This window comes from Podarcis melisellensis (genome assembly GCF_964234715.1).
Source record: "Podarcis melisellensis genome assembly, chromosome: 17".
Classification (NCBI taxonomy): Eukaryota; Metazoa; Chordata; class Lepidosauria; order Squamata; family Lacertidae; genus Podarcis; species Podarcis melisellensis.
Window position 1 is genome coordinate 3,246,063 of NC_138534.1, and position 13,933 is coordinate 3,259,995.

Here is a 13,933-nt window from a genome sequence, read left to right on the forward strand (position 1 = left end):
GCCACTACACCACACTGGCTTTCAGCCATTGCATCACTACTGCCAGTGACACGGTATGGGGCAGGGAGGAGGAGAGGATCTGGGATAGGACAATGTAGCAGGGCTCTTTCCAGCTTTCCTGTTGGTCCTGCGGATGCTATAGGGCTCTAGCTCTCTCTCATCAGCCCCAGTCAGCGTGGGCCAATGGAGACGATGGGAGTTGAATCCCAGCAACACCTGGAGGGTTCTGGTCTTAGGCATTAAACTAGTTGGACCCCCAACCAGAGTCATTAGCCATTTTTTACCCTCACCTTTTCTCTCCTGTCTCTGGCAGCCCTACACCAACTGTGGAATGGATCCACATGAACAGACTGAAGCTTTCGGACCGGGTAGTCCTTGAGAACTCAAATAAAACCCTGCGCATCCCAAGCGTGGAGGAGGATGACGATGGGGAATACCAGTGCATTGCTCACAACGACCACGGCACGATCCGCCACAGCTACTATGTGACTGTCGAGGGTATGCCCACAGCCACAGGCATAACTACACAAGCGTAGCTGGTGGGATAAGAGGGGGCACCAGCTAAGCCGGGGCACTAGGACTCTAGTGGGGTCTGTGTGAGGGGGTCTCTCCTAGGAGAAGCCATTCATTTCAGATTTCAGTAGGGGGGAGACATTCAGCAAAGGACCTGCCCTCCACATTACTTTAGGTTTTAGGTCCCATTGATTTGGGGACCAAACTAGACATGGTGCTAAACTTGACTTTGCAGTCTGTTTTGTTTGTTTTAAGTGAATAGTGGGAAGGAGATTTTGTTGTTGTTGTCTGAACTGTGAGAAAAGGGGGGTAACCCCCCACAAAAAACTAACGGCAATCAGCTAAATGCAACCAACCATGCTCTGGTCTCTCCAACATCTCACACTGCCAACAAGAACAAACAGATAAATAAAGAAGCTATCCTTACAACACTGACACAAAAACTCTGAACATACATACACTAGGGGGGGAAATGGAAAATCACTACCCTACCTCTTTCTCCCCGCTCTCCCCGATCTCCCTCCCACCTCTATGACAGCAGCGTCTCACACCGAATGTGAGAAATGACTGAGGCATTGTATGCATCCTTGCTAACTATGAAAATCCTTTAATAAAGGCAACAAGAAGGTGGGAAAGGGGGGCAACTCCTTCACTGTGGCCCCATCAAACTTCTCACCCTGAAATGACTCTTAGCCCTGGCCAGAACGCTCCCAAGGGCATCCTGCACTGTCCTGAGAGGTCTCTCCTTCACGCCAGCCAAGGTTTCCTGGATAGGATTCTTTTCTAGAAAGGCGAGGGTGGCTCTAGATATCGCAAGGAACACAGAGCCACCTGCTGCTGCATTGTGCCCCTTCCTTCCTTCCTTCCTTCTCCTTCCTGGCAATGAGCTGTCACAGTGTGCTGTGCAGTGTGCCATTGCCATGCTGTGGTTTGCCCTGCCACTGACAGCCAGTTTTGTGTGGGATGGTGGGGTGGGAGGCAGATGAATATTCTGTGCATATGCCGAGTGGAAAGCCAACAATCAGTGGAATTCTGACCATTTGTAAGAAGTTAGAACTTCAGCTTGACCAGTAACACTGTAAATGTCAGAGACATGGCCGGCAGAGAGGAAGAGGCAGAGGAAAACAGGAACTTGATTCTTTCACACAACGAAAGTGAGAGAAGCTCTTCTCGCTCTGGAATGCTGCCTGTAAGTTTTCGCAGCAGCACAGAGATGCAGGAGCAGGAGGCAGGTGGCGGGAGGGAGTTGGGTTCAACTCCCGAGGAGAAGGAATTGGCTGCATCTGAGTCTCCAAGAAGTAGGAGGCGGAGCAAGCGATTAGAGCAAGGACTGACAGGAAGCAGGGGCAGGCCTGGTGTATATCTGGCCTTGGGAAGGGCCAGAAGCCAGTCGAGTCAACTGACTCCGACAGTGAGGAATGAAATATATTAAAAAATTGCCCAGTAGCACCTTAGAGACCAACTAGGTTTGTTCTTGGTCCTGTATAACCTTTAGTGTGCATGTAGACTTCTTCAGATACCATGCACACTCACTGTGCTGGTCCTGGGGGGGAAGGTACGGTTACCGTAGCCAAAGTTCAGTCCTGAGTCACTAGCCTGGTAGAAATTCCCAAGATGAGAGGTGAGGTCCAGAACAGGGAGCCGGGCGGGGTCAGGAACACTTGAAGATCAGAAGCAGAAAGCCGGGCGCGGAACAGGAACGCTGGAAGGTCCGAAGCAGGGCAGGAAACAGGAACACTGGCAGTTCAGGTCTAGGTCCGGGTAAGAGCAGGTACTCCACAACAACGTTGCTTCCGCAAACTGGGACCGGGCTGACTGACCTTTATCTTCTTCTAAGGCCAGGGGCGGTCCCGGCCCCCAGGAGCCCCGCCTCTCCTGGCCTTAAGGTGAGCACTCCTCCTGGGAGAAACCAGTTCCCTTCGCCTCTCTGCCCTAAGCCTCTGCAGTTCAGGAGAGGCTGAAGGGTTACTGGGCCCCGGGGGAGGCTCACCTGTAGGCACTGAGTCCTCAACCACCTCTGGGGCCAGAATGGATTCACCTGGTGCCTGCTCCTGAGGATCCGGCACAGGTGCAGGCGCTTCAGAATCAAGGCCCTGCCCCAGTTCAGCCGGCCCTGGAGGCGGGGACTCCTGTGCAGGCTGGGATTCCTCCGGTTCACTCTCAGAATCGGAATCCCAGGCCATCACACACACGAAAGCTCATACCAAGAACAAACTTAGTTGGTCTTTAAGGTGCTGTTGGACAATTTTTTATTTTTTATATGTATTTCAACTGTGTCAGAGCAACATGGCTACCTACCTGAAGTAAGGAATGAGTTCTGAGAAGGTCGGATTGCTGAAAGCCTGTTATTGCTAATAAACCTCAACTAGTAAAACTGCCAGCATTCCGTGTCTTGCGTGAGAGAAGTGCTAAACCTGACAGTAAATATATTACACAAATATCTTGCTCTTTGCAATAGCCGCCCTAAGCAGGATCCCTAAGAAGGCATGACAATAGCTTGAACTTTGGCTTTCCATTCGTTGTGGCTCCAGTAATTGGGGTGGGGGGGAGAGAGTTTCAAGGTCAGGAGTGGGGGAATCCTGAATTTCTTTTCAGTTTTCAGAAGTTGATATGTAGGAACTGGAGGGCGAGATTAGAGTCTGTGGAGTTAGCAGTGAGGCTGCAGATGGGGCTTGTGGGTGGGGAGGCGCCCCTTTCACTCTGCCTTCTTTTCCCAGCTGCTCCATACTGGATAAAAGAGCCCGAGAGCGAGATCTTTGCACCAGGAGAAAATGTGCGCTTGAATTGCGATGTTGATGGGCAACCCAAACCAGAGGTGTCGTGGAGGATAAATGGGATCCCGCTAGAAGGTGAGTGAATGGGCAGGTGTGGAATGTGGGTGAGGGAAAGGGATGCCACACTGCCATGCTTCCTCTCATGGGCCTAAACTCTTTTGCTGGGTTTCAGAGGTGATGCCAGACCCGAGAAGGAAGGTGGTGCCAGGAGCTTTGATCCTCAACCAAGTGCAGCCCAATGACACAGCTGTGATCCAGTGTGAAGCCCATAATAAGCATGGCAGTCTCCTGGCCAATGCGTACATCCTCATTGTCCGTGAGTTTATCTGCTCCTCTTGGATGAGCGTGGGGCTGGACCAGCTCCACAGGGCAGCAAGGTTGGGCCTGTTATGGTGGGGGGAGCCAACAGAGAGCACACACACAACAGTGTCACCATTCTCACATCGCAAATAATGCTTGAAGGTGTGAATTTCAGTTTTCAGGGTTTTTGTTTTTTTAAAAAGGAGGTAAAGTCTCTAGTTGCGGGTGTTGCTGTGGGTTAAACCACAGAGCCTAGCACTTGCCAATCAGAACGTTGGCGGTTCGAATCCCCACAACGGGGTGAGCTCCCGTTGCTCAGTTCCTGCTCCTGCCAACCTAGCAGTTCGAAAGCACATCGAAGTGCAAGTAGATAAATAGGTACCGCTCTGGTGGGAAGGTAAATGGCGTTTCCGTGCGCTGCTCTGGTTTGCCAGAAGCGGCTTAGTCATGCTGGCCACGTGACCCGGAAGCTGTACGCCGGCTCCTTCGGCCAATAAAGCGAGATGAGCGCCACAACCCCGGAGTCGGCCACGACTGGACCTAATGGTCAGGGGTCCCTTTACCTTTACCTTTAAAGTCTCTAGTAGCTACTTTTCCTGGAGGGTCATTTAGTGCTGTGTCTTGGGCTAGCTAGCACATCAGCCCCAGCCCACTATGCGTTTTCTTGCCACAGATGTCACCGCTTCACATCTTGCTTGCCTCTTGGGGAGGGAAGGCCAAGAGAGGTTTCTCCAGGAAGAGGGAATTAGGTTCAGGGGCCTCTAGCTCCTGAGCCTAGTCAAACCCTTTTACTCATGGAGTTATAAGGAAAACATGAAGGCTTACTTGACCCCATTTGTCCGTAAGAGAAGTACACTTATTCCTACCTCCAGACATTCTGGTCAACGAGTGTTAAGCCTTGGCTAGCATCTGGCCAAATAGTAATATAACAAAAAAGTATGTGTGTGTGCATGTGCGCGTTTGTGCGTATGTGTGTGTGTATACACACACACACACACACACACACACACACTAAAAGCCTTTACCAAAAAGATCTAATATGCCAAATGACTAAATGTGTTTAATTGTTGTTGGGGTTTTTTCTGTTTGACTTACAATTTCCCCAGTTTGTATCCTGTGGGAGGGGGATAGGTCATTGTTTTGTTGTGCTGTAAATGTGATGAAGGGGAATAACACGGGGTGAAGGCGACCAGCCAGGGTTGCCATATGTCCTCTTTTTCCAGGACACATCCTCTTTTTCATGGACACATCCTACTTTTTAAAAGTAGAAGTCGGCAAATGTGTCCTCTTTTTTGCTCTTCAAAATATGGCAACCCTCCCTGTGCTAGTTTAAGCTTCTTGGCTAACTTTTCTCAAAGGGTGGCTTCCCATAATTTTTTGTATGGCTAACTTGACCCAGGGACGCAGGTGGCGCTGTGGGTTAAAGCCTCAGCGCCTAGGACTTGCCGATCGAAAGGTCGGGGGTTCGAATCCCTGCGGCGGGGTGCGCTCCCGCTGCTCGGTCCCAGCGCCTGCCAACCTAGCAGTTCGAAAGCACCTCCGGGTGCAAGTAGATAAATAGGGACCGCTTACCAGCGGGAAGGTAAACGGCGTTTCCGTGTGCGGCTCTGGCTCGCCAGAGCAGCGATGTCACGCTGGCCACGTGACCCGGAAGTGTCTCCGGACAGCGCTGGCCCCTGGCCTCTTAAGTGAGATGGGCGCACAACCCCAGAGTCTGTCAAGACTGGCCCGTACGGGCAGGGGTACCTTTACCTTTAACTTGACCCAACCCCAACCCCCCTGCCCCCGCTCACACATACAAACCAAGCACACGGCAACCAAGCAAGCTCTGGGCTCTCTAAGCTCTTGCAATGCCAACAAAAATATATAAATAAAGGGCCAACCCATGTGATGCTGACACAAAAACCCCACACAAACACTATGCAATAGAGCAAAAGATCTATCTCTATCTCCCTCCTCTCTCTTTCCCCCCAACCACACAATATCTTTAACAATAAAGTCTGACTGTAAACGAAATGTTTTTAAACGACTGTAAACGAAATGTGAAAAATACTCTATGAATTGAAAGTGGAGACACTATATGTACTTTCCCCTGTTTATTTGTTTGTTTTGTGACACAATGAAATATTTAATACAAACTAATTGTAAAAAAACCCATGTCCTCAACACCCCCCCCCCCGCCCTCACTTAAAAAAGCCCTGATGATGAGGCTGGTCCAATATACTTGTTGAGGAGACAGAACTGGTTGTTTGTTTAGAGGGTGCCATGCCCCAAACGTATCTTTCTGCTTGATTTAATTCAGGTCTGCCAGCAGAGATCCTGACCCCGGATGGGTTAGTATACAATGTGGTGGAGAACCAGACAGCCACCCTGCACTGTGAGACTTTTGGGGCACCTCGGCCCTCTGTGAACTGGTGAGTTCTCTGCTATGGCTGATGTATTTCATAGAATCATAGAGCTGGAAGGGACCCGAGGGTCATCTAGTCCAACCCCCTGCAATGCAGGAAACTCAACGAAAGCATTCATGACAGATGGCCATCCAAGCACTGCTTAAAAACATCCAAGGAAGAAGGAACACCTCTTTCCCTTCCTGATGTTTAGTTGGAATTTCCTTTCTTGTAACTTGAATCCTTTGGATCCATCAAATCCATTTTCTTGCTAACTTTGTCCTGAGCAGCTATGGCACCATTTGTATATATCTCATCTTCTCTGTGCCAAAGCTTAGGGTTGAGTGCCACTGAGTAAGTGTAGTAACTTTTATTTGTAAATGGGAAAGGATGCCTTATTTGTGTGGAGACGGTGAATATATACTGTAAGTTCTTTATTATTAGCATCAATCTGTCATAGCAAACTTTAATTGCTCAAAACTGAAGTTCCAGTATGCACTGAAATCTCTCCTGTGAAACACTGACACCTTCTGCCTATGATGTAGATCTTAAAATCATAGGAATCCCTCTGGAATTTTTTTGTTTTTAAGTGACAGCAACACTAACCATATTGACAACAGAGCATTTTCTCTTTCATGCGCTTGATGTGCCCCCTCTTGCTCTTACTTCCAGGCTTACAGAAGGCTTGTACTCCATCATGGAAGATTACCGGAGCTTTCTATTCACAAACGGAACCCTGCAGCTTGAGAAAGTCCAGCGTGAGGATGCAGGGAACTTCACATGCTTTGCTGAGAATGATCAGAACAATGTCTCCATTGTTGCCCACCTTTTTGTCAAAGGTGGGAGCAGATTTCCCAGAATGCACCACACCTCTCAGACGGGTTATGAATCTGAGGAGAAGTCGGATAGGAAATAGTCAGTAAGGCATAATAATAAGGCATAATGAGGCTTGATGGGAAGATAGCAGTCATAGGTCATTGAGGTATGATGAAATTGAAAAATAGGTCTTCCACTTTCCTGCCTTCTCCAGCCTGAGCAGTCACACTAAAGGTAAACAGAGAGAAAGGCCTCAGGCGAAGGGATCAGATCTTACTTTGTGGGGTAGACAGTTTGGTGTCAGATGTTGGACTACAGTTTCCATCCTCCCCCTGACCACAGACCCCATTGGCTTCAGCTCACATTGCCCAGCAACCAGGCCCAGCCCACCCATGAGGCAGACTGAGACAGCTGCCTTGGGCAGCTGAACCCTGCAGGGTGGAGCCCAGTGACCATCAGAAAGTGAGGAGAAGTAGTGGCAGTGGCTTCTGACAAGTTCTTGTGAGAGTTCCATGAGAGGCTGCCAGAAGCTGCACTGTGCGTCCCTTGTAAGCAGAGCTTTGACAGGAGCAGCACCCTTCCTGTTTTGCCTCAGGTGTCAAAATGGGAGGGGATGCCCCTGCCAACAACATATGCAGGGCACCTCGTGGACTACATTCTGCCCGCTCTGAGCTGTCAGCCACAGCCTCTAAGGCCCTTAGTGGAACATCTCCATCCTCCTGTATAGCCAGCTCCACAGACGGATTTTATAGATAATACTGAAGTTTTGTATGTTGCCTCTTGCTTCCCCAATGAAATCAGGAGATGATTCAGGTTCTCCTGAGTCTTCTGCCCTCTTCTGAGAAGTGGAAAGAGGATCCTGTCTTGGTAACCTCACAGTAAGAATGATACTTCTCCTGGGGTGGCAGCAAATCTTGTTTTCTTTTCATGCTCACATTTTAAATTTGCCTTTTGTCTTGTACGTTGGCCTAAAATTAACATATTCAGGCCACTGCCAAGGTAATTTAAATCAGAGCAGCTTTAGGAATACTCGGTTTGGGGTGCCATTCAAGGTAAAAGAGTGGGAAACAGGTCAAAAGTGGTCACCTGGTTCATTTCAGTGAGGTGTGTGCAGGAGAACTTCTTAACATGTTGCATTGCCTGAGAATTTGTTGCCTGGCCCTGTGTGCAATGGGAGGTGCTCAAGTCACACTGTGGGATGATAGGGAAAGAGAAGCCATGAGGGCTATTGAGATCTCATCCCTCCAACCATAGCAAGGCATGGTGGGGAGAGAGGACACGACTCCGCATTCTGTCCCTGTTCCAGGAGCTACACAGTTTGAAGTGGAGCCTACAAACACAGAAGGGGAGAAGGGTGGTCATGTGACGTTCCATTGCAAAGTGTTGTTCGATGACACCATCCCAGGCCCTGGTCTTGAGTGGCACCGAAAAGGGCAGCTGGTTAAGGAGTCCGCTGACAATGACAAGTGAGTGGTGTGGGCAGGGCAGGGTTGTGAGGGGGCCTGTGGACTGAGGGAAACCACAAAGCACTCTTATTTTATCCACCTGCTAGGTATTTCATCAATGACACATCCTTGACCATCACTGACCTGGACTATTCTGACCAAGGAATATACACCTGCCGGGCTTGGACAGCTCTTGACTCTGTGGAGAAAAGTGCCAAGCTTTGGGTATATGGCAAGTACCAAAAAAGGAGAAATCAGATATGGGTTCTTTTACCTCTTGTAAAATGGTTGTCTTGGGTTCTTTAGACTCCAAAGTTACTGAGAGAGCAAAGTGATGGTAAGTGAGGTAGTTCCTGCAGCTGGTAGATTTGGGGCACATGTTTTGGGGTTTTGATGTTTTGAGGTGAATCTGGTGTTACTATAAAAGGGAACTCAAGGTGGGGGAGGGAGGGACAGAGAGAGAGAGAGAGAGAGAGAAGTGATGCTTCTTCTGACCAGGAGATGTACATAAACGTGTACACATCCTTCAACATGCCTCCGAAGGCATCTGTGAAGCAAGTTTTATTTGAGTCCGGGTTGTGAGGAAATTGATATATGTGTGCATGGGAGAGAGAGACATGTTTAAAAGACAACTATTTATTAAATAAAACTACTTCCATTTCTAGATGGCCCTATCAGTTAGTGAAATAATAACAACATTAATTATACCATGGGGTGGGGTGGGGAGAGACAGAGCTGCCATTTGGAATTTTAATCTCAGGATCCAAAATGTTTTGGTTCAGCTCTGGGAAAACGGCGAAAGGAGATACAAAGAAGATTTGGGGCTTTCATCCTGCGGTCGCTCCCTCATCGTGGCTCACAGGGTGGTCTCTCTTTCAGGCAGTCCTGGCCCTGTGTCAAATCTGGAACTGTCGGAGCAGCAGGACTGGCAGCTGAAGCTGACATGGACACCAGGAGATGATCACAACAGGCCTATCAAGGGTAAGAAACAGGGCTGAGTGCTCAGAGCCAGCATTGCCATGTTACCAGTTTGGAATCCTCACTCAAAGCCTCCGAATTCTTGGCTTTTCTTCAGAACTCTCACACTTGGAATGTGTTTGGGTGGGAGGGCAGGATCCAGTCATACCATGGGCAATGGCAGGATGGGGAAACATGGGGGGGCAGCTATTCCCCCCACCAAATAAATCATAACCCTCAGATTTCCTGATTTCATTTTTTTAAAAACCTGTAGAACCTGATATGATGCAAAATGTGCACACACTATTATCTCTTTGTTTTGCAAAACTAGCCTGATACCCCTTTCAGTGTTTTACTTTGCCCCCCCCCCCAATTCCTGCCTATGTCTATAAACTTTATCTTCCTCCTGTACCCCTATTTCTTCCTTTCTCAGCAGCTCCTGAAATCACCTCAGCAGAACAACCATATTCCCCGGTGGTTTATCCACAGGTCCTCCACATCTAGCTGCATTTAAAACAAAGACAGGATAAATACTAGAGTTACCTGCAACCTGAACTTGTTTTACAAATTGAAAGGCATCTTTGGCCACGATTCTCTATGGATGCAGAATGGCATCTCTCTGTGGTTTCCCTGTGGCGAAGGCCCTATTATTATTTGCAACAGAAGGCAGGGTAGAAATGAGTTCATCCTGAAGCCAGGTGGGCCTTAAGGACCATGGCTGTAAATGCACCATAGCACTTCCCTGCCGCTACCAATGTATTTTGGCATTTAAACTGAGGTGCTTTTTCTACCTGAATCTGTTTGTAAAGAATCTCATTAGTACGCGCTTTAGACTCACAGCTCATTTTTGTAAGTATAGAACTAAACATCTCAAGTGTGACAAACAACTGTTAGAAAGTGCTTGTCTCCTGAAGGTATTCTTGTCAGAAAGCCATAAGGGGTTGGTTCTGACTCCTTGCTGGGTTTGTTGCTGTATTATGTGTGAAGCAATGCAGTGCTTCATTTGAGATATACTTGGAACTGGAAGCTCTGTTTAAGTCACACATTTGCTCCAATGTTATTTTCGTTGGTGTGTTCAGACTGGCTGCAGGGAAATGAACGCTTCTGAGCATGTGCAGAGAATGCATCTCTTTCCCAGTTGGTTATGGTGGGGCTTCCCAGTCAAAGGCTGTGATGACCTTGATTATTTCTGGGAGGGGCTTAGTCAGTCAAACTATTGACATGGCCTTTACTCTCCCCACAGAGTATACTGTATTTTGTGACGAAAGCAACTTTGGGCAAGGAAAAATGGAAAAGTTAACCACTGTACCAGGAAACCAGCCGTGGGCCACGCTTCACCTTTCTCCATTCAGGAAATACAACTTCTATGTGAAGGCCAGAAATGACCATGGGGACAGTCCGCTAAATTCCCACCCTGTCAGCTATGTCACAAATCCTGCAGGTAAGGAGGCTGACAATGCCAAGGAGAAGCATGTTTGGGGCTTAGGTGTTCTATACGCATCGTTCCCTGTAGCAGGGCCAGCCCACCCATGAGGCAAGGTGAGGCGATGGCCTCGAGCGGCAGGATCCACAGGGATAGCAGATCCAGGCTCCAAGGAGTGCATTGCCCACTGCTGCCATGGTGGCAGCAGCAGGTGCTGCATGATCTTTGGAGGCCGAATCTGCTGCTTCCTTGGCAGAACCCCCCCATGCCACCTCTACAGCGGCCTCTTGGTGAATAGGAGGGGCTGCTACTCTCCTCCCGCCCTTGTTCCAATGTAGACCTTTAAAGGCCTAAACAGCCTCAGTCCAGTATATCTGAAGGAGCATCTCCACCCCCACCATTCTGCCCGGACACTGAGGTCCAGCCCCGAGGGCCTTCTGGCGGTTCCCTCCCTGCGAGAAGTGAGGTTACAGGGAACCAGGCAGAGGGCCTTCTCAGTAGTGGCACCCACCCTGTGGAACGCCCTCCCATCAGATGTCAAAAACAGCCCCCAGACTTTTAGAAGACCCCTGAAGGCAGCCCTGTTTAGGGAAGCTTTTAATGTTTGATGCATTACTGTATTTTAATATTTTGTTGGAAGCCGCCCAGCCAGATGGGCGGGGTATGAATAATAAAGTATTATTATTATTATTATTATTATTATTATTATTATTATTATTATTATTATTCCTTGCTCCTGATGTAGATCTTCATTTGGTCCTTCTTCCCCGGCAGTGGCAGTGGGGGGTGGGGGTGGCATTTTGTGTTTCGCCTCAGTTGCCAAAGTTTATTGAGCCAGCCCTGCCCTGTAAGAATCAACAGTGCTTGTGATACACAGACAAATGGGGCCCTGCAACAAAATGTTACAGCTCAGAGTGCTTCTGTTCAGGGCTCCAGCCCCACTATTCCATTCCTCCCCACACCAGGCTTTCCTCTCCCCCCTCCCCACCGGCCTGCAACAGGCAGAATTTCATAGCCATTGAGCATGCACAGATCTTAATTGGACTGTTTTAAGGTTTTTCCTCTGTTAAGTCTCCTGTCTCCTAAATATTTTTTGTTTTTCTGAAAACCTTGGGATTTCCCCCCAAGCTTGCTGTTTCCTCCCTCATGTTTGATACCGTTTTGGCTACTCACAGCCCAAACGTGAGAAAGAGAGGGAGCAAGTGGCTTGGCATAAGAAAATGCCTCTTAGTCATGGTGGGTGCTTTGTCTGAGCTGATATATAAGCAGACCTAACTGTGACCCATTACTTTCTAGCCCCTAAGCGGAATCCATCTGATGTCAAAGGAAAGGGGAACGAGACTACTAATATGATCATCACCTGGACGGTAAAATATAAATACTCTTGTAGCCCTAGTCTTGGTATCCCTGGATCTTCTCCTCCTCCTCCTCCTCCTCCTCCTCCTCCTCCTCCTCCTCCTCCTCCTCCTCCTCCTCCTCCTCCTCCTTAGTGTTAGTGGCCTGGCTGACAGCAGCATGTTGAGCCATAGCTGTCAACTTTTCCCTTTTCTTGCAAGGAATCCTATTTGGAATAAGGGAATTTCCCTTAAAAAAGGGGAAACGTTGACAGCTATGTGTTGAGCAGATGCAAGAGTTGCTGTTGAATTTTGCCTAAACCTAAATTCTGAGGTGAATTTGGGTATTTCTGCAAGGCACACAAGCAATATGCTCCTGGAGGCCACTTGCTTTGTATGTATGTTGCTTTGTGTGGTCCAACTGAGCCACACATATTGTCTTATTGTAATCTTAACAATAACCTTGTAAGGTTGGTCAGTATTATTATCTCCATGCCTCACATCACATATTCAGCACTTTGCTCTTGCACCTCTGCTGCAGCATCTGTCAATGTGCCTGCTAAACAATTCAGAACACAAAGAGCCGCTCACAGCATGGGGCGGACCTAACACAATGCAGAGCGTGTCCCCAGCGGAAGCCACTAGTGGAACGAAATCAGGCAGACGTTAAGGTCTGAACGAAAGTCACTCGAGGATTTGTTTGTTTGTTTGTTTTGTTTGCATGCAGCTTTATGCCGCTTTCCCCAAAACTCAGTGTACAAACAAAAAAGTCAGGGCTTCATAATACTACATATAAAAGCCCTTTTAAACAAAGTCACTCCCAAAGCAATCTAACATAATGAATCAACCACAGGCCATCCCGATTAAATTTATCCCAGTTGATACAAAACAAACATTTTTTTTTTTAACATTAAGAGCATTTCACATACATGATCTCAATATTCCTTACAACAACCCTGTAAAGTAGGCCAAGCATTCTTAACCCTTTATTACAGGTGTCAGGGGCACTGAAATGGAGATGGTATTTGAACTGGCTCTGTCCAGCTCACACTCATTTCACTTTCAGTCACTATATTTAGGAATCTGTGAATAATCTTCCCCTGAGTGAGACAGGCCAATGACCCTCTTGGTTCTGGGGGATTCCCGCCACCCTCTTCTCCTTTCTTGGCACACATTTTGACTAATGGCGCTGCTGCTTCTTTCTCACTTCCTGTGTCCTCTGCAGCCCAAATTACATGAGGGAGGAATTGCATTCATGTCTCTCTTTTGTGTCCGCTATTCCAGCCCTGCAGGGCAAGTGTGTGAGAGTGAGAGAGTGGCCTCTTGACTGAGGTGGCACGTGGAGTGTGCTGACACAGGGTGCCAGAGTGGGGTGTTTCTATTGAGGCAACACAGTGCGCACACGCCACTTGGGCCTTTTATTATCTTCGCTCTGTTTGGGTTTGCTGTGTTGTTTGCATTCCCGTGCAAAGGGGCGGCATGTTCGCACTGCACTGTGTTTGCTGCCGGCATTGTCCCCAAATGCTTGCGCTTGCCATAATGATGAGGACTGTGGGCTGCGTTCCCAGGAGGGAGCTGGTGCCAGACGCTTCCGTTCGGGGAGGCAAATACCAAGTTCAGCTAGACAAATGTTATCACAATACAGGCGGTGGAGGGGACACTGTGTTAACCACAGCTGGCCTGGCATTGGTTGCCCCTCGCAGTTCAGTCTTGGCCCTGAGGGAGGGTTGCCATGTGGCTCCCATTTCCTGTTTAACCCAGGATGGTGGCTGCTGTCAAGAGGAATTATCTTCCTGGTGATGACTTTTGTTTGGGACACCAGAGGGGATGGATGAGCATTCCCTCCCCATCAGAGGGCAAGGTTGCAACCTGTGATGTATCACTTCAGCCTCTTTAGGGGAACTTAATGTGCCTGAATGCTCCCTCGAGTTAAATAAAGAAATTGCTGCATGAAGCAAATAAGCCTGTAAGTTTAGAAACGTTT

The 13,933-nt window shown here is 48.4% G+C and overlaps 1 protein-coding gene across 10 annotated transcripts in view; it reads left to right on the forward strand.

The window, feature by feature from the left end:
* The window catches only part of L1CAM (L1 cell adhesion molecule), a 99,086-nt gene that overhangs the window by 53,198 nt on the left and 31,955 nt on the right, over positions 1 to 13,933 (forward strand). For all 10 annotated transcript variants that reach the window (XM_081893786.1, XM_081893789.1, XM_081893790.1 and 7 more), the window contains 10 exons: positions 314 to 498; positions 3,231 to 3,362; positions 3,460 to 3,603; positions 5,890 to 6,001; positions 6,647 to 6,813; positions 8,097 to 8,256; positions 8,343 to 8,471; positions 9,119 to 9,216; positions 10,436 to 10,633; positions 11,912 to 11,982. In XM_081893786.1, coding sequence (XP_081749912.1) covers positions 314 to 498; positions 3,231 to 3,362; positions 3,460 to 3,603; positions 5,890 to 6,001; positions 6,647 to 6,813; positions 8,097 to 8,256; positions 8,343 to 8,471; positions 9,119 to 9,216; positions 10,436 to 10,633; positions 11,912 to 11,982 — 1,396 coding nt within the window. The remainder of the gene's footprint in view (positions 1 to 313; positions 499 to 3,230; positions 3,363 to 3,459; positions 3,604 to 5,889; positions 6,002 to 6,646; positions 6,814 to 8,096; positions 8,257 to 8,342; positions 8,472 to 9,118; positions 9,217 to 10,435; positions 10,634 to 11,911; positions 11,983 to 13,933) is intronic.